Raw genomic sequence first — 26,778 nt, 5'->3', positions numbered from 1 at the left:
ATCCTGAAAATATGCTATTATTATACTGGTTATTTCTTATTAACAGTTATACACCGAGAATTTTCTACACCTAATAATTAATATGTACATAAATATAAAAAATATATATATAAATTTACGACGTTTTATTTGACTTTTATTAAGTATCGGATTATACATAAATCTTCTTGAAACCGAGCAACTTTGGTTTTATATTACGTTATTTCTTAAATTTATGGAATAAGGAAAGACCATAAAAATTCAAATAAATTTACATCTTGTTAGGATTTTGTTTTACTCGTCAATAATTGACTTTAATTAAATTTTATGCGTAAAAAGCACATGGCGTGGAAAATAATATGGTTTTTTTTTAATTTAATATTCTTTTTCTGTACTTAATTTTACAGATTCTACATATTATATATACTTAGTGAGTTGTAAAATTATTTATTGTCTGAAGAAACATACTATTTCTGGTTAACTTTAACTAACTTTGAGTGATTATCTGCATTTACTTGTAGTGAGTGATTCTGCTTGTGTATTGTATTAGATATCATGTTATTAAATGATTCCTTCTAAAGCTGGACTCCGTAAGAACAACTAATAAATACACATCGTTTTTCGTTTCAAATCAATAAAATCGTTCCTTTAAACGTTTGGAATCAAAACAATTACTTCAGTACGCTGACATAAAATTCTTAACCATTTCGGCTATTTCGTTTAATTTGTTTTGTTCTCGCGTCCGTTAGATGAAGGTCGAGGTTTTGAACGTGATAAGCTTCGCCATTGCTCTGGAATATTTATTTCCGCACCCCTACAAAAATTAGGCTCGCTGCTAGAATATAAGAATTACATGATCTGAAAATACGAATTCACAAAAAAAATATATATCTATATTTACCTATTACCTAAAATATATATATATATATATATAAATAGCTACAAGCTATTATACATTCATTCATCGAATAGCAATCAAATCAAATCAAATCAAAAATCTTTATTCAATATAGAAGTGTTTACACTTGCTTATTGATTGTCAAAAATCTACCACCGGTTCGGAATTTAGCACCTCGGACCTGAGAAGAACCGGCGAAAGAAACTCAGCGGGATATTTTTTTTTTTTTTTCATTTTGCATGTACAATAATTATTATATTTTAGTTATTTGAAACAGCCAGCGATCATTTCATTCCCAAGGTGTGCAGTCAACTAAAAAGTCATTAGTGTTGTAATATCCTTTAGCACACAAACGCTCTTTAACGATTCTTTTGAATTTTATAATTGAATAATTTTGAACGTTTTCTGGGATCCTGTTGTAAAAACGTATACATTGCCCCAAAAAAGAGTTACTAACCCTGTGTAATCGGGTACTTGGAGTAACAAGTTTATTCTTGTTCCTAGTGTTAATAGAATGTACGTCACAATTTCTGGGAAAATCATTTATGTTTTTGCGTACATACATAACATTATCAAAAACAAATTGAGAAGCGACAGTCATTATTTTAATTTCTTTAAATTTATCTCTTAACGAATCTTTTGGGCCCAGGTTATAAATTGCACGAATAGCCCTCTTCTGCAGTACAAAAATAGTATTAATGTCAGCTGCATTACCCCAGAGTAGGATGCCATACGACATTATACTGTGGAAATAACTGAAGTACACAAGGCGAGCCGTATCCACATCAGTCAAAAGTCTAATTTTTTTTACCGCATAGGCTGCAGAGCTGAGTCTATTCGCCAACTTATTTATATTTATATAAAATTATTAATAATTTTAGTTATTATCAGTTGTATAAAATATTAAACAGTTAAATGTAGAACTATATAACTTGATAATGAATATTACAGTGGTGAAATAAAGCCGTGTTCCCGCTATGAAAAATTTACTTCTCTTTTACAGATAAAAAATAAGTAGATGTCTAATTATATTTTATTTGCATTCTAAAGACTATCTTTAAACTTTAATGGATTAGTTTTGGAAGTTTTCTTCGAAGAAAAATTTTATTTCAAAAGTTATTTATATTCCGATCATGATATTAATAAAATAAGGAAGTAGTCAGTACACGTCTTGCATTAACTTTTTTTTAAGTAAAATTTATAACATATAGTAATTATTTAGAATTTAATTATATTTTAATATTATTTTATTTATATATTTTTTTCCATTCATAGGACACTAAATTACCATAAGAAATAACGTTTTGAGTCATATTTAATATAGTCATTTGAAAGTGTAATTGTCCAAAAAAATAATATAATTGAAAACGTATAGTCATTAATTACTAGCATAGATAATATTATTACCTGTATTATAAGGATAATAGCTGAAACAGCCGCGTTACCCGCGCGAAATTTCCGAAAAACACAAACTTCCAACCCAACCGTTTAACCCCCTTTAGGGGTGAAGTTACGTATAATCCGTTCTTAACGGTTTACACTATGTCTACCCTATAAGGAACCTACCTGCCAAATTTCAAGTGCGTAGATGTTATAGTTTCTGAGATTTCGTGTTTAATCAGTAAGTGGTATTTCGCTTTTATATATATATAAATACAGATATATGAACTTATTTTTTATTTTATTTTTATATGAACTACACTTTAATTAACTCGTTTTATCAAAAGTTGTCTTTGTTATAAAGTTGTGACTGATAAAAGCGCTTTTGCCCACCAATTGTTTCTTATATATCTTAATAGAGCTACCTTTTTTATCTTTTTTTACACTATATGCAATTTATGAATAAAATAATAGTATAATATATAATAGCTAAAACAATAAGGTTACCAAGCCATTTATTTTGCAAAACAATTTATGAAAGTTATTTATTTTTATCATAGAATTAGTATACAGAAGTATTGTAAATGTAATCTAAACATATACTTGCACAGACAATATTAATTTATGCTAAATACGAAAGCATGTTGAATAGAGATACGTTTCTGTATAATATATACACGGACACAAAAACAAAAACGCTGTACTTGCAATCGTTTAATGTCTTATTATTTATTGTATGTTCCTGAAGAAATAGTACGAAAGGTATGCATTTCCTGTATCTTTCTCATCCAAAAATACATTATAATACATTTATACTACATTTTAAGTAATTTGTTCATAGTTTAATGAAAAGGACAATGAGTGCTATAAGAAATAAATACAACGTACATAGTCTCTAAATGGCCCACAGCTATGTTAAGGACTCCTTTCTTTGAGAAGAATTAGAAGAAGAATCTTATTGTATCATACTTCTCCAACGATGACTGAGCATACCTATGGCATATTTTCTTTCAACATAAGGCGGTTTACACGAAACACGAAATTTTTTATTAAAACAAATTACATCAAAATTCAATGGTGATTGCCTAGGTTTTACCCGCAATCGTCGGTTATTATTCACGTGTTCCAACCGGAGAAGAAATAATAAGTAAAAAGGATCTATAACATCTTCTGATCCCAGACTGCGAGGGCGTTGTAGGGAGTGACTTCGTGCAGTGCTAGTGTGGAGTTGTTAACGTCCCATAGGATGGCCACCTAGATCACCGAATGAGACGTGATCAACTTCGGGAAGTTCGCTCGTCAAAAAAATATAATATTTTTGTTGTATATTCAAACATACACTCCTTATTTTATTGTATTTTCTGATATTTATAATAAAGAAGATATCTAAAATCGTTTTCGGGTCTTTGAACCGAGGCACGATATCGGTAAATTACTTACTTGAAATCCAAACAAATGGTTCCACCAGAAATTCTAATACGCGTTCATATTTCAATCAATAGACCTAAGCCGCCATTGGTTATTGAGAGTGAGTGGTTTAGCATTCAATTTGCATTTACTTAAATCTTTTGAATTATTTTTAACATAAGAAAAATAAAGATGATGCCTCATTTGCATATTAAATTAAGATGTAGCATATAAACTCACATTGCCTTTTTTTCATTTTATTCGGAAACATTTAATATACCTTTAGTCTCGAGTACACATTATATCTTTTTATTATTTCTATATTAAAAAAAAATTAGTAATAACAAGATCAAGAATATAAATAAACTTTTCAATTTAGTTATTTTACTAATAAAAATAATCCTAAAGATTTTGCAGAATATTTCAAGGAATGATCAGTTTAGTGCGAGGAATAAAAATAAACTCTAAAGAAAATATCAGCCTATAAAAATATTTTCGTAACGTTCGTAGCGGATTTGACTGTTTTCGTCCTAAGTCGACGTCAAGTTATAGATTTTTGCGGCCAAATATTTATAGTTGTATTTATGTGTGTTGGTAATCTATGAGTCACAATAATATGAAATCTCTTATATATAAACATAAAATATATATTTTTTGCAAACACTAGTATTTTTATTAAAAAACAAAGATATAAAAATGATAATATTTCTCATTGATGTGATCTGAATTTATTTGACAAATAATAAACTCGACACTCACTTTCTACTTAAACATTTGGACTTTATTTTTGAAGCTATTACAAGATGTTTGAAATAATGATCGATAAGATGACAGAAAGAAGGCGTGCCGTATTGCCCTAACGCTAAGTAAATATGTTTATAATTTAATATATGTAAACAGGTAATGGGGCCACCTGATGGTAAATTGTTACCACCGCCCAAATACATCAGCTCTTTAAGAAATATTAACCATTCCTTACATCGCCACCAACCTTGGGAGCTAAAATGTTTTTACCCTTGCGCCTGTTACACTGGCTCACTCACTCACCCTTCGAATCGAAACTCAACTCGACTAAGTATTGCTGTTTGACGATAAAATATTTGATAAGTGGGCGATACCTACCCAGACTTGCTTACACAAAGCCACCCCAATTTTAATAAATGTAGAGTAAAATACAGATTTGTCTGTTTATTCGCTTAAACCTCGATTTTACGTAAACCAATATGTTTAATGATGAGCGCATCGGGTGATTAGAGAACATACAATTATAATGTTATTCGTTGCTGAAACATTGAATATGTATAAATACTTATTCACCCCATGTAAAAAAAATTACGCAAGAATAAAAACAAAAATAATAAAGGTATATGATGTACCTACTTAGATTGACTTATGTATGTATTTTATACACACATAAATAATGTCAATTCATTTGTTTGGTACAGTTTTAGTATATGGAATAAATTTAAATTTGTTCTTTTTGCGTGGCTTTTTTCCATTCGCGTACAGAGTGATTGCACGCCGTAAGTAATGTTTTTCCCTTCTTATTTTCTTTCGAGGTAGTATACATCATTTTTATTTAAGCAATATTGTCTTTAAAACAGTCTGGTTATTCATTAAATCTACGAAAACTAGTTCTTGTAGATTATCACGAAGTCTTTTAAAATAATATTTTGATGTGTCAATTAATCTTGAAGTGTTCCGCTATATATTAAACAACCCAGAAATTCGCATTCTCTAAGTATTACAAATAAGTTATTTGCAAAATTATTGTGATCGTAAATGTCTATAATATATGCGGTATTTTTAAAAATGCGTTGTATCAGGTCTTATATATACGCGTACATTTACTTTAAATAAACTTTTTACTTGGTGGTAGGACTTTGGGCAAGGCTGACCGGGTAGATATCCCTATAATAAATATATCTTCAGATATTCTACCGCCAAACAGCAATGGGTGCTTAGTATTTTTGTGTTCCGTTTTAAAAGGTGAGTAAGCAAGTGTACTACATTCCTACGGGCTGATGATGATGATTCCATTTCCCCTTTCACCTACCTATACTATATATACATACCTTATGAACCTAATTGAATTATTACGTATGCAATAAAATATAGTTATAGCTAGCAATTAGTTTTCATTTATTTCCTAATAAATATAAGTGTATAGTAATTTTGCTTACTTAGTAATATATTTTAAGCGCACATACGTCCAAGCGAGTTGCCAAGGTGATCATAGTGTTGATATGGGTGCTGGCCTTATCGCTAGCTGCACCTATGGCTATGTCGTGGGAAGTGATCATGGTCGAAGAACAAGAGCCGGGTAAAATTTAAAATATTTTTTTTTTTTTACAATTCAATTGACTTTATTTATGAAGTGAAATCTTTGTTTTGCTTTTGTAATACAAATATAATATTGAAAAATGAAACAGTGCTATTAAATGTTTATGTGTATGATAAGATCCAAATTTAATTAAGAAAACATTTTTTTTTGACAATACTTTATATTACTATAAATAAATTTACTCTTAAAATAAATTTATTTTCGTGACATTAATTTTAAATCAAGTCAATTCAGAATTAATTAACTAGACTAATACTCATACATTTTGAGCATATTTTGGAATAAGTTAAATATCAAGACAGAATCTTTGTTTAATTTAATAAAACTAAGTGTACCATTAAATTACTTTACTAAGATTATTAATATTATGTTATAACAAGTTAAATATTGTGTATTAATTATGCTATCTGAAATTTAACATTATTCAGTATTAATTCAAGTGTTATATTATCTTTACAGTTTCCAAGCTATTCTATGAGAAACCATTTTGTGAGCCAACGGAATTCGGATCTCATTCTTTAGCTATATACAGACTGTTATTGTATATTTTTCAAGTAAGTATCTAAAATCGAAATACGTAATGTTCAAATACTTTTAATCATCAAGATTAAATCAAATGTATCCGACGCTGTTAAATCTACGACAATAGTTACATAAAAATATACAGTATTTACAATCATATTAGTAGTACTCCTGTCTTATTGCAAAATTGAATACCTTTGTTCAGTAAAAATGTATTTACTTTGCGAAGAAGCTTAATTTAGTGTTATAAGTTTATATTTACTTCCCGTGTATATACAGTGATAACAAAAGTACGATACAGTAATAAGCAGTGACAGTTATTTGTATCAAACTATTTTGTAATCAATACGTTGCGAGGCTAATGATAATAATTGTGGAGTTCCTATAATAGCTTATACCAAAGTTTGACTAAATCGTTACTATACTATAAATTGAATTATATTATGGATATTTATTTCTTGGGATATAATATCGTGTCGGCGTTGTAAATGATTTCATGGTTATTGATTTTATAAATAAGCTATTTCATTATTTACCATTCTTGTTTAAGAGATACGAGGAATATAAAAACATTTTAAAATATCCTTAATAAGGAAACACGTAAACTCTTTTTATTTTACTTCAGAATATTTACTTTAAAATGATATCATAAATTACCAGAAACTAAAGTAAATTTTATGAATCAATAATTTTATGACTGCACCACTTTAAGATGAAAATCTTGGCTGGTATCGTCCTGGATAAATGCCCATATAGACTGTTCTCAAGCGGGACTAAACCATTAGCTTTCGAGTTAAATCTTTTTTTTAAATATTTTTTTTATACTCAAGCGTTTTATATTTTAAAGAAAAAAAAATTATCTACTATTTATATGTATATGTAATTCTGTTTTTTTTTTAGTATTATTTCATTCATATTGTTTATTCCTAAGATTTCTGTTGGTGTTTTACAATAAAGTATCTTAACAATAACGTTATTTTTTGTACAGTATATCATTCCACTATTCGTGATAACATTCGCCTACGCACACATGGCGATGAAGTTATGGGGTGCGCGTGCACCTGGCAACGCGCAAGAAATTCGTGATGCAAATCAAATGAAAAACAAGAAGAAGGTAAGGTTGTTATTTATTAAAATTCGACCTTATTTCTTGAGATATTATAAAATTAAAATGCGTTTTTTTTGCGTTCTAAAGTTTGTGACTAACAAAATTGCGTTTTTTATTTCATTAAAATTTGGTACACAACAATAGCTTATATAAATTTTAAAACGTTTAATTTTTTAATTACAATTTGTTGATAAGTATACGATGTATGCATTAAATTAAACTTACAAAGTGGTATTATTAATCTTTTAACTAATCAAAATGACAAGAACAGAATTTTTTATACATGATATTTCTATGAAAGTATAAAAATATGTTTCTTGAAAGCAACCTTTTAAGTATTTGTTGGGTATTCTTAAACAGTCTCGAAACAAAATCAGGACTTTTTTGTTTCATATTAAAATAGGGACAAAACGAAATAACACAATTGCTCTTTTCTTGTAAACTTATATACACAAAATATAATCGAAGAATATATAATAGAGCTGTGTTTATGTATGTATGTATTTTAAAAGTTTAATTTGTATATGTCATGATGATGAGGATAATAGTTTTAAGTTTATAATAAATTTAGCGAGAATGTAAACTGACTATAAATTGCGAATGAAGCATTAAAAAAATAATTTCCGTTAATTATAACCAACCTAACCTAAAAACATTCCAAATTCGAATCTTTATGCGTTTTTATTTACAATCTCGCTACATTCGCCACAATCCAGTTACATTATATTACATTAATTCGCACACGTGTCATAATATGATATGTTATTTCATTACTTTAGAATAAATATTATGCATCGGTTAACCTCGTATTTACGAATATGACCGACTTCGTCACGAGAAAACTACTGAAAGTATCGGTATGAGGCTATGACTAATCGAAGCGGAATCGTCCGTCGATGGTTATAGGCGATTGATTTTTGAATTCCTTTAATTTCCAACGAAGCTGGCGGGTAACCGCTAGGATTATAATATAGAGTTGCTTTTACCAAATTGATTTAAAACCATCGTATAAAAATCTTATTTTGAAAAACACTATAAGGGGTTATAACTGCTCTGTATTCCTTAAAACGAAAATCCTAGTCGTACACAACTTATTTATTTTCTGTCCCGCTCGCACCGCTTGTAACTATTGTTGTCCTTAGAAACGCTGTTGAAATTTATTAATTTATTATAACGTTAAAAATTAATTTTTTTAGGCACAAATGACTTTCGCCAATCGATTTCGTAAATACGGTTGTTTCATGTTACCGATGTACAAAATTCGCATACGTATTAAATAACAGACCACAAAAACCTCTTGTCATGTCAGGATAAAGATATCAATTATAATAGTAGCGCTGTTCCAAACATCACCGAATATGTATGTTCTAATATTCATTATCCCTCCTCACTTATCCTACAATAGAGAAAACGCTTAATGCGTTTTAGGAGCGAGAAACAAAAGTACCACCCACTTATGAGTTCTACTAACAAATTGCTTCGTATTTATTTTCCGGCAATATCTTTGTTTTGTATGATTTGAACGTCAAAGTTAAATCGAGGGTGGTGACCATTTACCATCGAGTACGATATTTGTCAAAATGGACTCTTATTTTAAGCAGTAGATTTTTTTTATTTATGGTACTATTTTTTTTTAATGCAACTACGTTAACGATAACTGTATTCTAATAAAATATTTTAAGTATTTGTACGTAATAAGTATAAACTTCAATATGTTCTGTTCGAGTGTATGTGGGTAGATAATCAATAAGAGATGAGTCGTAATCTCCCCAAGAGGGTGCCAATTTCGAGTGAAGGAGCTTACAAGATTTTTGGTGCAATTTCATCAGATTTTTCCAAATTGGGTCGTCGAGATACGAGTACCAAATTGGATTTAAGCTATTTCGTCTAAATTTTCTATTACTTATTTCTGAGAGACAACGAGAGAGTTTATAATAATCTATTCTTCGTTTACTTTACGCCTATATGTTTAACTTTTGGAAGTCAGATTTTATTGAATTCTTACAATACAGTAAGGGTAAAAGTTTCGTATAGTTATTGTTTATTCTTGAAACTTCATAAACGTTTACGCCTTTAATACGACGCATGAATGAATTAGCGGCTCTCCAACTTCATCAATCATTCTGAATACGTATTATACAGGGTTATTGGTAATTCGACGTATTTCCGTTAGGAGGTGATAGGGGTCATTATTTGCGATAATTTTAACCCCCATGTGCATAGTGCAAAAGTTAACCATTTTTGAGTTATAACGTTTTTTAGATTTTTTTAAAATAAGTCAAATATGCAACTTCAAAAATTTATTTAAAAAAAAGTATCAATGTAAATCTATTTTTTCTTCTGATTTATAAAAACGAATAAACACTGGTTTTTGTCAATTATCTGTCCAAATTTAAAAATGCGAGACGGCAAAAATTATTATTTTAAATTTTTTTTCCACAAAAAACCTTAAAAACAAAAAAAAACATTATGAAACTAGTCCTGCAGATTATTTTAAAAACATAACCGTTTTATCAGCTCTCCAAAAATGTATATCTGCTCTCGACGCCTCGGCAGCCTTGAAGGGACTTGAACCTATCGATTATCTGGCTGCGTGTAGACTGCGACGACCATCCGCGAATCTACGCGTGCCTTTATAGGTCCCATAGCGGTAATGCCGAAACCGACCGACTGGTTGAGCACGTCCAAATGGCTACATATTCCGTGCTGCAGAAGATCCCATCCGCAGAGATCATAATTCTTGGCAATTTTAATGCCCACCATGCCGAATGTCTTGGATCGCGCACTACCGATCATGCGGGTAGATCTGTTCTCGACTTCGCTTTAGCATATGATTTGACACAACTAGTCACCTCGCCAACGCGAATACCAGACGTGGAGGATCATACACCTTCCCCGTTGGACCTTCTGCTGACTTCCCATCCGGATGGCTACCATGTTATCGTCGATCCCCCTCTGGGCTCGTCGGACCACTTTCTCATGCAGAGTACAGTGCCGGTTGCGCGGTACTCACGACCCCATTTCGTGGGCTGCCGCCGAGTGTAGCACTACAAGTCAGCATGACATGAAGTCGACTCTGGATGACCGAGGAAAGTCACCACCAACAATCTCGCGGTGTGATACCACGATGCCGGAGGTTAAATTCCGGCAAAGTGCAGTTCGTAAAGCACTTCTTTCCTTGGTCATTCATAGGTCGAGTGGACCCGATGGCATATCTCCAATCGTACTACGGACATGTGCTCCCGAGTTGGCGCCGGTCTTAACGCGTCTTTTCCGGCAATCCTACGCATTAGGCGTCGTCCCGGTCTCTTGGAAGACTGCTTTGGTGCATCCGATTCCTAAAAAGGGTAACCGCTCAGACCCGTCCAATTATAGGCCTATAGCCATCACCCCCTTGTTCTCCAAGGTAATGGAGTCCATTGTAAACTGCCAGCTCCTGTGGTATCTAGAGGAGTACCAACTGATTAGTGACCGCCAGTACATTAGCCAATCTGGACATAGCGAAGGCCTTCGATCGTGTGTGGCACAAAGCGCTTCTTTCGAAGCTTCCTTCCTATGGCCTTCCCGGGAAATTATGCAATTGGATTACCAGCTTTTTGATAGATCGGAGCATCAAGGTCGATATCGACGGTGCATGCTGCGACCAAAAATTCGTCAATGCTGGTGTTCCACAAGGCTGCGTTCTATCACCCACTCTGTTTCTTCTGCATATCAATGACTTGTTGCAAATCAGTAACATTCACTGCTATGCAGACGACAGTACCGTAGACACCTCATACCTCATTTTTTTTTTTTGTTTAACGAGGAGGAAATGCATTTACGCATGCCGCCCGGTCGGGGGACCGGGACGGGTATGTGGGACTCAACCGGGGCCTAATGCCCCGTGCCAGGGCACGCTGATGCTAATGCCCTGTCCTACCCACTAAAACCATCCTCGGGTTTCCACCATGCCGCCGAGTGGTGAGGCAACGGGATCGCCAAGGGCATGCAACCGCGACCCCACCAGCGGCAGCCGCCGTAAGGCGGCTGAATATTCATGGAAAGCGCGCCTAGTGCGCGCCTTCCCCCTCATCTTCCACGTGGGAATGTGGCGAACTCCCCCGAGTCCGCCACTGGAGGCTGGGCGTCAACGAAGCTGACGCCCTGCGGCGGATAAGATGGTAGGCTCCGCCGCTGACCGCCGGTGTAAAACACCTGGGAGGCTCGAGTAGCGAGCCCTCCCACTCCCTCCTAGCCAACGAGGCCACTCACATGGTCCGCCCTGACGCCGATCAGGGACGTACCAGGAGCGGCCCCGCGGCATCCCTCCCGCCAGTCTTAGCCGCGGCCGACGAGCAAGCTCAAGCCGGCCCCGTTGCCCAAGGTACACCACGAGGAGGTGACTGACATGTACCCCAAAGCTAAACCTAGTCCACTTCAACCCCAAAAAGACGCAAGTTTGCGCGTTAACCGCCAAAAAAACACCATTCGTCGTATCTCCACGATTTGAGAACATTCCGATAGCCCCCACAGCAGTAACGGAATACTTGGCGTTCATATTTCGAGCCTCGTTCAGTTCCGCGGTCAATTGGAAGGCAAAGCCAAATTGGCATCGAAAAAGCTCGGTGTGCTCAGCAAGGCAAGACAGTATTTCACGTCGGCCCATTGCCTAAGACTATACAAGGCGCAAATTCGGCCTCACATGAAGTACTGCTCTCACCTCTGGGCGGGTGCTCCCCAGTACCAGCTCCTTCCATTTGATCGTATCCAACGTAGAGCAGCTAGAATTATCGACGATCAAGCCCTTTCTGATCTGCTCGATCCTTTGGCTCTGCGTAGAGATGTTGGATCACTCTGCATCTTCTACCGAATCTTCCACGGGGAATGTTTCGAGAAATTGTTTGGATTAATCCCGGCAGCTGAATTTCACCTTCGGACATCTCGTCAAAATTCTAAATTTCACGAAAATCCACAACAGCGCGATTTTTAAGACATTTTCTACCTCGCACAACTACTCTGTGGAACCAGCTTTCGCCGGCGGTTTTTCCGAACCGATACGACTTGGGAACCTTCACAAAAAAGAGCGTACTCCTTCCTAAGAGGCCGGCAACGCACCTGCAACCCCCCTGGTGTTGCAGATGTCCATGGGCGGTGGTAATCACTTTCCATCAGGTGAGCCTCCTGCTCGTTTGCCCTCTATAACTTAAAAAAAAAGTCATAGTTGTCACATGGTAAAATCTCATATAAAATAAAATCTAAATAATCTAATCTTCTAATATAATTATGATATTACAGATTAATTATTAATTACAATTTGATTTCACGCAGGTTATAAAAATGCTAGTTTTAGTGGTAGCATTGTTCGCACTCTGCTGGCTGCCTCTACAGAGCTATATGCTGCTTCAGTCATTTTTTCCTTCAATAAATGAGTAAGTATTTGTGTTATTTCTTTATTTGCATAAACTACAATAATAGTTTTGGTAGCAAGTTTTGTCTAGTTATATAAAATAATATAATATTTTAAAAATAAAAATATATGTTACAAAATAAAGTTTTCTGTCGTAAAAGTTCACTATGAGGATCAAAAAATATGTATGCGTTACGTTTTTACTTTATGTGTATTTTATCCCCTAGTGTATATTCATAAATATATATATTTGACATTGTATAAAAAGTATTATATTTATGCTATTTTACGCACAATAGATATGGACGTTTTCTTCTTTATGCCTACAGCGTCTGAGAAATATCATAGATATATAAGTAATACTTCAATTGATACGTTATTTCAAGAAGATAAGCCACCAAATAAATATATATCGAAAATTTCATCGAAATTAGAGCTGCTCTAGAAAACTTTCCTAATCATTGAGAAAAAAATAATATCTAATTTTTATTGCGACGACGAATACGAATTTTTGCTAATTCGCAAAAACAATTTTTTTTTAATTACATATAATCATAATGCATTATGTTGCTATCACAGTTCGATATTATCATAAAACGTGAATAATTAACATTATATTATAAGTACAGATTATTCTTCCGAGCTAGTGGTTAAAAATCATAAAAAACAAGACTAGTTTGTTTCGATGATAACGCGTGGCAATGTTGTACCCACATAATAAACATGAATTTCGCTTACGCTATCTATAAACTACTTATAAACCTTGAAGATTATTTATAATAATAAGTCGTATTGTCATTAATACGGGCTTTGGAAGATATTCTCTTATATTCTCACATATTTTATCACCGGCAGCGAAGGTCAAGTGCTATCAAGTGATACTGTGCGAGATCTATGTGGCGAGTGGTCGGCGTGATTTCAGCTTGCTTAGTGAACGTTGGCCGTGACATTACCTGCCTAGTATTTTTTTACTCATCGGGTAGGCATATGACTCCACTCCACCTGATGTAAAGTGTTAGTGGAGTCCAAACTTGAAAACGGCCAGTATAATCAGGTAGAATGAACTGCACCAGTTGCCCTCGCCACGCCGGCCCACAAGATGCCTCTTCACGCCTCGTTTGAATAAACCCCGTTATAAGAGGAGGGGAACACGTGTGCTGGTAGAGAATTCCATTTATTGGAGGTGGAAAAAAAGAGTTGTCGAATTTCTTCGTGCGCGATGGAATTGATGACACGGTTAGGCGGTGACATCGAGAGCCAGCACGCGTACACTTGTGACTTAGGCTTGTGTTGTGTTCAATGGTTCAACGTTCATTTTGAGTGACTTATTAGGATTATTATTGACATTTGTAGCTAATTGAAAATAGAGTGATTTTATCGAAACGTCTCATTTTGCACGATATCCATCGTGGGCACACGTAGTACGTAGTACACGTCCACTACATTTTGTCTGCAGCCGTAGACTATAATGCTAATTTTGACCTAATAATAATATGAATACCTACATATATTTGTTACAATATAAATATATATTTATTTGCAATTGAAAGTAATTGTTATTCCATTTAAAAAGAATCCTTTAGCTCTCAATATTGCTATTAAAAATATCTTACATACATATTTATGTTTTTGTTTATTTTCAGGTACAGATATATAAATGTGATTTTCTTCTGCTTTGACTGGCTTGCAATGAGTAATTCCTGTTACAATCCTTTCATTTACGCCATATATAACGTGAGTAAGATTCATTATATCAATTATTTCAGATATTAAACATAATATAATTACCAGATAATAATAGACAATAAAATAAATATTTTATCTATATATATATATAGCTACAAAAAACATACTTAATTACTCTAGGTGCCTTAGAAGTGGTTTAAAAGAAACATTTGACTATTTCATTATTATATCACATCGATTGAAATAACAAATAATATAATATTTTAATAATTTCCATTAAATTCATATATTGTAAGACTGACTACTCACCATTCAGAATAATCTATTAAATCAAAATCATTTTATTTTGTCTTATATTGATACATTAAAGCAGTCTGCATTATAGTAGGTATTAAAAATATTCTCTAAGGGGCGAAAAACAAAATTAATGACGGGTAAATTTATCGGAACTTAACGTACTATGAAACGAAATACAACATCGTAATTTGTAATCCATGTTAACTAACATTAAATCAGGACCGAAACGACTTTTATAGAGACCTTCGAGATACTGACAACGAGTTTTATCTTTAGATTTATAATCGAATTCATGTTTATCAGACATTTTAAGGAGAAATTCTAGCCACGTTTTTTTTTTATATAACTTATCCAGATCTGAACGCTTAAAACAAATTTATAATAAGATTCATTTGTAAACCGTCATCTTTATTTAACTTAATCTAAACGTACATTCAATCTTCCAACGTTATTACGGATTTTGCAGTACAAATAACCTGCAGACTTGAAATTTAGTACATGTCTACTAAACTGGACACCTCTCATTATTGTTGGTCTGGTTATTATTATGGTATAGAGATCGTTGTGTTAGTAGAATAGGTAATACGATAAATTTACTATTTGTTGGTAGAATTATCCATGGATATATCTATTTATTATATAGTGCATACAATTGCATTACACGTTTATTAATAACGAATTAAAAACAAAAAACCTAAACATAACATAGATCCATTATGAGTTACGTTTTTATGTATTTATAGTTTAATTATATGAATTTATTCAGTTTAAAGATTTTGAACGTACTCATTTATTCAGCTTAAATTTATAACATGGTCGAGAGAATATTTAGATTTGTATTAATGGTATGTTGAAAGATTCGATGAATCGATGCAAGCTTTGTTTTTGTACGTAGTAAAATATTCTTTTACTAGATTAAAAACCTGGCTTCGCTCGGGTAAAATAAATAAAACTAAACAAATATATACTAACTACCGTACCTCTGACGATTTATTATTTGGAACACACTTTATGAATGCCCCCGTAAACGTCAAACACGTTGAACTGTTATGTCTTTGAATTTCATGGATTTAATATCGAAATATCTCAATTATACGAATTTTGCGTATATTTGTTATAGACTAAAAAAAACATTATTTTTTAACGATCTATAATTGAGGATAGGTTTCGTTCGGGTCTATCGTAGACCTTCAAGAAATTATTAATATATGTAATAAGTTTGAACTTATTTTTGCCTGGTATTTATTTATTTATTTATTATACTGGCTTATTTTGTAATCATAAACTAATTACAAATTTTATATAATTGCCCTTATACACGCATGATCCTAAAAGTAAAATAAGAACTACTGTTAAATAGGACTCAACGCGATATTTTTTTCTTAGACATTAAATATTCATTATTAATTATTTCATTTCCCTTCTCTTTGAATCTGTTTAGATAAAAAAATATTTGCATTTTACAATTAGCAAAAGATAACCGTAAATATTACATTATCATTTTAAATTAAATTTGTTATTTAGGTTTAGGATGAATTGTGTATTGAATAATTCATATTTTTTTATAATACTTTTTAATTTCATTTTCTTCATTGCAGGAAAAGTTCAAAAAGGAATTCAAACAAAGATTTACATTTAGACAAAAACGTAATAGATTCACGAATGATAGTTATGAGGTGAGATTGCTATGATTTTCTTATTTAAATGTAACATTAAAACCATTATTGACGAGTTTTATTATTTCATAGGATGGACAGTCATACAGAACTCGAATTTTGTCAATAAGATCAACAAATGAAAGAAGCATTTACTCAACGAGGAAATCAATAAACATAACGCCAGTTGACTCTCTAAAGGCCGCTAAAAATCAATGTCAATGTGTAAAAAATCAAACAAGAGATAATCAAAAGGAAAATCCATGTAGAGGGTTAAAATCAGAAGAGTTCACGATGATTAAAAACGGATGCCAACACGACAACCGCATTAAAGACATTTCTAGAAGATCTCGATTCGGTGACAGCGATTTACCGATTGGGGACGAAAGAGTCAGCGAATTGTATATATTTCCAAATAGCAGTATAGTAGAATTCACGGATGTGCTATGTGATAATAAAGTGTAAATATTATATTTAAATATCTAAAATAAGTATTTATTGAAATGTTAAAGGTATCTTTTGATGTAAAGGAGTATGTTGATTTATTATATAAAATTGTTTTTTTTTTTTATTACTGGCAATTTAATTCTAATAATAAGACTTATAAATTAAATTTAAAATTTTTGTTTGTGATAATATCTCGTTCATGTATTTTATTGCTTCCAAAAATTTTACGGTATAATTTGTATTTTATTATTAATAAGTAATTTATATAATTATTTGAAAGAATAAATAAATAATGATGTAGAAGCTTAAGAGAGAATTACTTTATTATTTATTTACCCTAGATCATTGTTTCTAGTTTCCTTGTACCATATTATTTCACATAGTCGTAAAGTAGCACTGTCTATCCTTTATCAATTTTAATACCGTAGGCTAAACGATGCACATATTTCATTGAAGCCGAGATCCGAAGCTAGTTTTGGCTAAAAGCCAGTGGTTTTAGTCTGATCGACGTTTATAGCATAAAAATTGAACAAAGAAGCATACCTGTTAACGATATAATTTCCCGTCAATGATATAGTAGTATGCTGAAAATAAATTAATGTATACTTCAAAGAAACCAGACCGCAACGTTACTAGATGTTACTGTAATATATTGTAAACACTTGAAAACATAAATAAATAATCACCTGTTCGCGGTTGTTCTTTCGTTTACTTTTGCGTCGCGTTGAAAGCTAGATGCCATTTCCATACAATTCTAATAAGTTGCATCGAATTTCTATTTTACAAAATAAATTAATTATATAGCTATAATTTAATATAGATCTACCGAGTTTGATCACCAATAATGTAATGTTGTGTTATCACATCGTAGGTATCAACAAAATCTTCTTATAATTAATTTTAATAGTTCAAATAAATTAAGCAAACTGATTGACACTAATGTAAACATAATTTCACCGTGCGGTTACCGACACTCGGTAGAGCAGCTCGAATCCAGTTTTACCTTGGACCTTGTCTTACCTAGACCGTCTACGACTAGTCTTACCTAGACCCTTGGGTCGTAAGAGCTGATGAAGGATATTTTTAAAGTTAAGCGTAGTCGTCAATACCTACAGCTCTTAGTGGCTCTAGTAACTCTACGAAGCCGAAAAACAAAATCACATGCAAAAGCAATCTCACATTCCGACAAAGCCTTTTTTCTTGCCCCACACCCCAATCCCTATTAATATCATGTTAATTATTTCGTTCACAAATATCGCAAGAGGAGTTTAACTAAACAATACATAAAATTTCTTTAATAAGATTGTGTAAGATTTCTGCCAGATGTGACTGAAAAATGATTGAATAGTTACGAACGTAAGTGTATAAAACATTTGTGAATTTGGGCGTGTAAAATGAAAGTAAAATATCATCATCATCTCCGGCCCTTATCCCAATTTACTTGGGGTCGGCGCAGTATGTCTTCTTCTTCCATACTTCCCTATCTGACGTCATCTCACAAGTAACATTATTTCCAGACATATAGCGATCCAACATCTCTACGCAAAGCCAAAGGATCAAGCAGATCGGAAAGGGCTTCGAAAGATAATTCGAGCCGCTCTACGTTGGATACGGTCAAATGGAAGGAGCTGGTACTGGGGAGCACCCGCCCAGAGGTGAGAGGAGTATTCCATGTGAGGCCGAATTTGCGCCTTGTATAGTCTTAGACGATGGGCCGACGTGAAATACTGTCTTGCCTTGCTGAGCACACCGAGCTTTTTTGATGCCAATTTGGCTTTGCCTTCCAATTGACCGCGGAACTGAACGAGGCTCGAAACATCGACGCCAAGTATTCCGATACTAGCTGTGGCGGCTAACGGAATGTTCTCAAATCGTGGAGATACGACAAATGGTGTTTTTTTAGCAGTTAACGCGCAAACTTGCGTCTTTTTGGGGTTGAAATGGACTAGGTTTAGCTGAACCCATTTCGAGACTTTGTTTAACGAAGACTCGATTTCAGACACAAGTTTGTTCCGGTTTTCTTCGACGTTTTCCCGAGAAATATTAACACGGCCGGTGTATGAGGTGTCTACGGTGCTGTCGTCTGCATAGCAGTGAATGTTACTGATTTGCAACAAGTCATTGATATATATCTATCTCTTAAGAGATAGCCCACAATAACCATTTTTTATCCTTTACTTTTTGCGATAAATAATGGCTTATTTAATACATTCTGCATTTAATATAGATCAATACGGCCCTTTATTAATTAATAATTTAAATTAATTTTTTCGAAGATAATACAGATAAAAAGGGAATACAGACTTAAAATGCAGGTAGCGGCTTATATTGTTTAATGACAAAAAAGCTGTGAACGTTGTATACTCGTAAATAAATTCTGTAGTATATTTAGCATTCGCTAGTACTTATATTAATGTAAATAGTGACTACAATAAGCGTAATATTTTAATCAATAAAACAGCTAATCATTTAGCGTAGCTTTATGTTAATTGATATCAAAACTTAAGCCAATTACGAGTAGTAAATCGTCTACTCCTAATTAGCTTGCTTGGTCTACGAGTGGGCTTGCTCTAAATGTCAAGTAATAATGTCTAAAAACTACGAATTAGCTGTATTACGTAGTTTTACGTAATTTATATGATACCAAATTCGAGTAAATAAAAATCAAAACATATTTACTATTTGAACAACACACTAATAATTTAAGAGAACTTTTCGACTTGATGCTCGTGGCCGAATTCATGGCATTACCGAAACGTTTATTAGTTGTTAGGACTAAAATTATATTAAATGGCAATTGTAGTCGTGTAATATGTATGATTTAACTAGTATTAATAATGTAACGGTGGCTTCATCTCATTTTTATTTCAAAAATTCAATAGACACGTTTTTTTATGTTATAATTTGGCGGACCATCAAATGGGCCACCTGATGCTACCACCACCCATAGACGTTGGCATTTTCAGAAATATTAACCATTCTTTTCATCGCCAATGTGCCACCAACCAGGACAGGAAAGAATAAGCTGGTGCAGGAATATCAGTTTCACGGCAAGGTTCCCAAGGCACCTTTAAACTGCATGCTACTTTATTTAAGCAAAGCGCTCGGAAAAATATACTATTGAAATCAGAATCAAAAATATATATTTAATAATATTAATTAATACATTAATATATTTTATTCATGCACTTTTGAACAGCAATTTTACAAGATGAATGCTACCACTGATCGTGAATGTACGTTTTTACGGTAGTAATATACAATTTAATAACATTAAATAGGTGTAAAATAAAATATACATTTCACGAGGAGAAGATTTGTAGCTTATTTAATTACGCTGCTACATTACACTTGACTATTGATTAATATAAATTCATCTGAACCATAATTTTTCTGACGAGATTTTCTTTCTTTGCCAAGCACGAGATTTTATTAAGCCCACAATATATTTTCCCGGGTCTGAACTCGCAATCTTTGGTAATCGCATTAAATTGGATTGCCTCCTTAATACTTGCATTTTGTTTTGGATTACGTAAATTCGTTTCAATCACGTTTCCAGTTACAGTTCTCAACTGTAATGGCAGATCGACCATTTTAAACAACCAAAACCAAGAACTGTAAGCTTGATACCTTTGTTAAATCCATTCATTCCCACCTACCTAAAATCATTAATACAAATATGAGAAATATACGTCGACTTTATCTGTACTTTAATTAATAATTTCCAGATTTCAGAAGTTTTTTAGTCAATAGATAATAAAAAGAAAATTCGTGGATAAACAGAAAAGAAAAAAGTTGTGTCTTTTTCTATTTATATACATACACATATTTGTTTGAGTTTCGTATTTACATATAAACTGATACTATATAAGATAAATGATTTCTCTTGCACACATACATACGTTGTTTCTATATTCCGTAAAGTTAGCTGGTAAAATTATATAAGGTAAAATTCGTTGGCCTTTCGTACCATATATAAGTTTTGTGACATACAATAAGGCAATAGAGGAGATTACCTCTAAGAACGTAAAACAGCTCTATTTTCCACTCCAGTTTTATTTATCCTATAAAGTAACATCATAGTAAACTGCAGCAATAGCAAGATCATAATTATGCTTTTAATATTCAGCTATACATTTCCTTCGAACTAAGTTATATTCCAACAGACGTTGATAAAGTCAATTACAATCTTAACGACTAGCTACGTGGTCTTGGTTTAACAATGCTCTGTATTTAAGCCCCATAAAAACTAAATTTATAGTATTGGAACTACGTCATAGAAATGAGTCCACAATATTTTGTTGTTGATTGAATTACTGATTGCGAAATGGTATTGAGTAGTTGGTTTCGAAAGTACATGAAAAACAGACTTCTCGATCGTTAGTTGACGATTTATAATAAATATGGAAACAAAAAACTATTTGTGGATATTAATCAATTCCATATCCATCCGAAAGTTTTATGTTTTTTATCGGATCGGAGAGAGCAACAGCGACTTTACGTGTTTTCAGAGGTACGGCTGTGAAACAATTTACAATAGAGGACTTGACCATAAAGATCATAACATTATCAAATTTAATATGTTTGAAAATACATAATATATATACTTGTAAAAATATTTTATAAAAAAGGTAGACGGATGGGTTTATGAGCAACCTGATGGTGAGTGGTCACCATCGTTCATAGATATAGACGTAGTAAGGAATAGTAACCATTCCTTACATCGCCAAAGTGCCGCCAACATTGAGAACTCAGATGTTTTGTCCCGTGTTCCTGTAGTTACTTTGGCTCACTAGCCGTTCAAACACTAATTATTTCTATTTGGCGGGTTTACACAAAGCGCTACCATCACTTGACACCACCAATTATTATTATTTATCTTATAATATATAACGTGTTCAGATGAACCGTCACTAGACCATTTCCTCAGTCCTAAGGTTGCCGTATTTTTCGCCTTTTAGCGATTAGACTTTTTCTAACATAATATTATATAGTTTAATTTGTTTTATGTAATTGTTTTATCTTGCTGTTTAAAATAGTACTATTAAAAAATATTCTAATTAAATATGAACAATTTTAATAAAACATAATTATAAGACAAAAATATTTTTTAATCTAAATTTTCCGGTATGAGGCTTATGATATCAGCAGAAGCTTTGATGTATTTATTGAATATTGTAGAAGTGTCATTGGAATTTTGTAAATTATTACAAGTGGATGTTAAAAGAGGTCGGGTGATCCGATTTTGGCAAGCACTTATGAAATTTCATGTGCTCAATCCAATTTCTTCCTTTTTCTATAATGAACATATACTGGTGAACATAACGCGCCTGAGGATAAGACCGACTCGTATGACGTCGGACATGACGATTCTCTTACGTGTCATGTCACCTCTGCACCACAGCACTCAAACTTACTATTTCCTGTGTGCGTAATTCGTTGCTAAATGTTTATTATTATAATAATAAGAAAATATACTTTTCTCTTAGAGAAACTTTTTTGTTTTACTCAGTGTTTAATTATTGGTTTTCAGAAGCTAAAAATTATTTCAATAACATATGACGACCATTTTTAAATAAGTATGGATTTATATTGTCGATGCGCTACTAAACTGATTTTAATACAACTTGAAAGAATAATTTACATACAATTATTGAAATTTAAATATAAATTTATAATTGAGGTAATTTAAGCACTGAAATTGAATATAAGACACATTTTCATTAAGTACTTATTACAGAGAAATGAAATTTCCAGTAAATTAGAAAACAAATTATAATAGTGGTAACTTAAACACTGAAAATAAATATAGGATACTTTTTAAGTACTTATTCTAGAGAAACGAGGTTTCTGGGAAATTGGAGATTTATTTTCGTACAACAGATCAATCAAACATTGGATATATAAAATTGAGCCAAGATTACAAAGTGGTTCGAGTACAGGTTACCGTAGATTGTGGGTTCAAACCCAGGCGAGGACTTCTCGTTCTCGGTAACGTCACCTACGTTGTAACGTCGTAAGGAAACCTACATTGTATGAATAATGTATTAAATGTTTTATATAATTTTTAAATAAGAATTCTTCGTCGGATATGATAAATTCTTACAGTGGAAATTTTAATTTAGCAGACTTCTTAGTAAAAAATGAAATACCAAAATATCTAGATGCCGAATTGAACTCTGCTAATGTTCCTCTAATAATCTCATTATTGGAATTCACCTCAGGAAAACAAAGAACCTTAGCATCTGTGTTCCGTGTATATGGACCAGACGTTCCAAAGTTTCGACGTTACATTCCAAACGCGCCTGGTGAAGTCTGCTAGTGTGGTAAGGTTTTTTGCAAGCCCTCCAAACAGCAATACTTAGGATTGTTGTGTTCCGGTATGAAAGGTGAGTGAGCCAGTGCAACTACAGGCACAAGAGGTATAATATCTTAGATCCCAAGGTTGGTGGCGCATTTAATGGAATGGCGCATGGAATGGTTAATATTTCTTATAGGGCTAATGTCTATGTGTGATGGTGACCACTTACCATCAGGTGGCCTATTTGCCCGTCCACCTACCTATATCATAAAAAAATGATATAATAAATTAAAAATCTTATCTTTCCATCATGGTAGGGCTTTCTCCAAGCTGGGTGAGTATCAATACATACAATTTTGTTGTGTTCTGGTTTGCATTATGAATAAGCCTACTGATACTAATATTACTCGCACAAGTAACGTTATAGTAGTTTGGCGAAAGATATCCTAGTAGAACTAAACTGCTTAGAATTAGAATGTTCAATGAATAATAAAAATAATTGTATAAGCCCTCACAATGGCCCGTTTTGTGCGCTATTATTATGCAATGACATAAAGTGTCATACCAAGTTTTGCATTAATGGCGTGACGAATTTGGTAGGTTTGTCTACCTTCCAAATAAAATATTGTGGTGCAAACAACTGAGCATTGATTCTGACTGCCACTTCTCCATCAACTATGAACATTGGAAAACTCAGAGTATTATAGTTGGAGTATATTTAGTGAATATGTTTTTATACTTGACATTCATTAATTTAATGCATGTGAAACTAGGAAGAAAAAATAACTACATCTCTGTTTACTATAACTAGCTAGACGATGAATCGAATTAGGCTTCTTCAAATATGTGGCTTTAATTATATTATTAAGAAAATAAGTAATTGATCGGCCTACTTTTAATAAGTGATCATTGGATAAAGAATTGCATTTAATGATATTACTAGATCAATAGTATTATTTTTATTTACATTAAACTAAGATGTTTTAAACATAATCGATTTCATCATTGAATTTACTTTACTTTATATTACTTTAATGTGCTATTTAAATTCTTCAAGTATATAAATTCTCGATAGAAACAGCTTGAGAAATAAAGTCCGTACTTGAAAAATATTTCCATCTTACGTTAAAGCCAAATGCAGCGATATCGTACGAATAAATATTGCTATATATTTTTAAATGAAACTTACCGGAATGTTATATAAATAGTAATAGTTGTATAACTACTTGTAGTTATGAAACATTTATTCCACATATAAGACTACTTATGTGTATTAAAACAAATAACATTACATTAGCAGCCTGTAAATTTGGGCTACTGGGCTAAGGCCTCCTCTCCCTTTGAGGAGAAGGTTTGGAGCATATCCCACCACGCTGCTCCAATGCGGGTTGTTGGAATACACATGTGGCAGAATTTCGTTGAAATTAGACACATGCAGGTTTCCTCACGATGTTTTCCTTCACCGCCGAGCACGAGATGAATTATAAACACAAATTAAGCAAATGAAAATTCAGTGGTGCCTGCCTGGGTTGAACCCGAAATCATCGGTTAAGATGCACGTGTTCTAACCACTGGGCCATCTCGGCTCTATTAACAAATAATGTAACTGAATTTTCAATCCTTCTTTTCTTTATATTAATTTATATAATTTCATCAATTTAAAGTTACTAAACTAACTTCAACCACTAATCACGTTATAATATAAGTTCTACATACTCAAACGGAAGGTTACATCCTTCCGATAAAGCGTAGCGAAAGTGCTATAATCATATGTAGATGCATATTATATGTGTCTAAAGCTGTGATCACATGTTTTTTCTTGCATTTTTATATTTAAATTTCTTGGTACTGTTTTATGCAATTGTTTTTTTACCAAAAATATATGTATAACGTCAAATACGTCATGCATAAAAGTCATGTGTTCTTTTGAAAAATTCTCCGTAAAAGTAATATCGTGATTGTTGTCACATTGAACTACTTTGACATTATAGAAATAGAAGTCTTGATTGGCAGCTGTGGCAGAAATCGATGGAGGGAGAGAGGCCACAATACTAAGAATCAAATAATTATGATATATCCCAAAAATATAATTATTTTTATAACACAGATCGTACAAGCGAAGATTATTAAACTTCCAACCCATAGTTCTCATTAAGGAAGCTTCAGAACGTGCCTAATGCCAGCATAATTTCCGATTTCACATTAACACGCACCTCTCAGTGCAAACTATTTATTTATTTATTTTATACTTTTTTTATCTACAATAAATGGCAATATTCAGTTTGATAATTGATTTCGTGTTGCACATATTTTGCAAAGTATACTGAAGAATATAGTATGGTTACAAATAAAAAGCGCTGTAAATTGTTTTGGTACTCCTCTCGTCTGAACTACGCCGCCGCGATTGATTTAAGAAAGAAATATATGTTTGAATTAGGTTGAAATGTGATACGGTGTGTAGTTTTTTACGGTGAGCAAATGTATTAAGTGCCAAAAGGTTGTTATTGTTATAAAAAAGCCGAAGGTGTTTTACAAAAAATCCCAAATGACAGCTGCAGACTATTTGTAAATATTATCATCTATTTTCTCAATTGTTATTGATATATAATAGCAATACGATTATTAATCAAAAACAAAATTTTATTAATTACATGATTTATGTATCACCAAGGAAATTTTATTCTTTTGTAATGTAGTTATACCAGCATCGTTTTATTTTTAATTAAAAAAATAATGTAATAAATAAAAAATTAAGATTATATTAATACAAATGACAAAAGCCATAAAATTGTTATCTTAAGCATTACGTTATGTTAGACATTACGGATAACTATACGGAGAGATAACTTAGGGTTAGTTATCTGGCAAACTATTCAACTGTCTCAATTGTTAGTTCTTGTAAGGGTAGTTTACTATTAGTTACTAACCCTTTATTCTCACCCTTTGTCTTATCGGCTTAATTGTCATTTAGATTAATATTGACGTTATTTCTGACGTTGGTATATTTTTAATATACCTCATGATTAGTATTCGGCTTCTGTTCATATTTAACGAATAATTAAAGGCTTTCCCTATTTGGCGTCACTGAGACTCCTCCTGTTCCTGTCTACCTGGTCAAATTAAAGACCCTTTCCAAAATCTTAATACACTAAGCTGTTACAAAGCGATATGAATATATTGCTATAGTAGTGTAATGAAAACAGACTTGATTTTAATATAAAGAAATGTATCAATCAAATTTACACGGAAACTACACGTTAAACCGTTTACTTATGTCATAGGCAACTCTTGACTTAGAGAAGTTGAGTTGGTTAGAGATTTTGGAGTATATTATCATCGAAATTTAACTTTCATACCTCACATTAACA

At 32.6% G+C, this 26,778-nt stretch overlaps 1 protein-coding gene across 1 annotated transcript in view; it reads left to right on the top strand.

Moving 5' to 3' along the window:
- LOC113393467 (RYamide receptor-like) overlaps positions 1-17,357 on the top strand; it is a 51,925-nt gene extending 34,568 nt beyond the window's left edge. Inside the window, exons 5-11 of the mRNA XM_026630355.2 lie at positions 5,866-5,987; positions 6,468-6,562; positions 7,519-7,644; positions 12,946-13,046; positions 14,668-14,758; positions 16,606-16,683; positions 16,756-17,357. Of these exons, the coding sequence (XP_026486140.1) occupies positions 5,866-5,987; positions 6,468-6,562; positions 7,519-7,644; positions 12,946-13,046; positions 14,668-14,758; positions 16,606-16,683; positions 16,756-17,127 (985 nt within the window). The 3' untranslated portion in view covers positions 17,128-17,357. The remainder of the gene's footprint in view (positions 1-5,865; positions 5,988-6,467; positions 6,563-7,518; positions 7,645-12,945; positions 13,047-14,667; positions 14,759-16,605; positions 16,684-16,755) is intronic.
- The last annotated feature ends 9,421 nt before the right edge of the window (positions 17,358-26,778 follow it).

Source organism: Vanessa tameamea, chromosome 6, assembly GCF_037043105.1.
Source record: "Vanessa tameamea isolate UH-Manoa-2023 chromosome 6, ilVanTame1 primary haplotype, whole genome shotgun sequence".
Taxonomy (NCBI): Eukaryota; Metazoa; Arthropoda; class Insecta; order Lepidoptera; family Nymphalidae; genus Vanessa; species Vanessa tameamea.
This window is presented reverse-complemented; position numbering and strand designations above follow the sequence as displayed.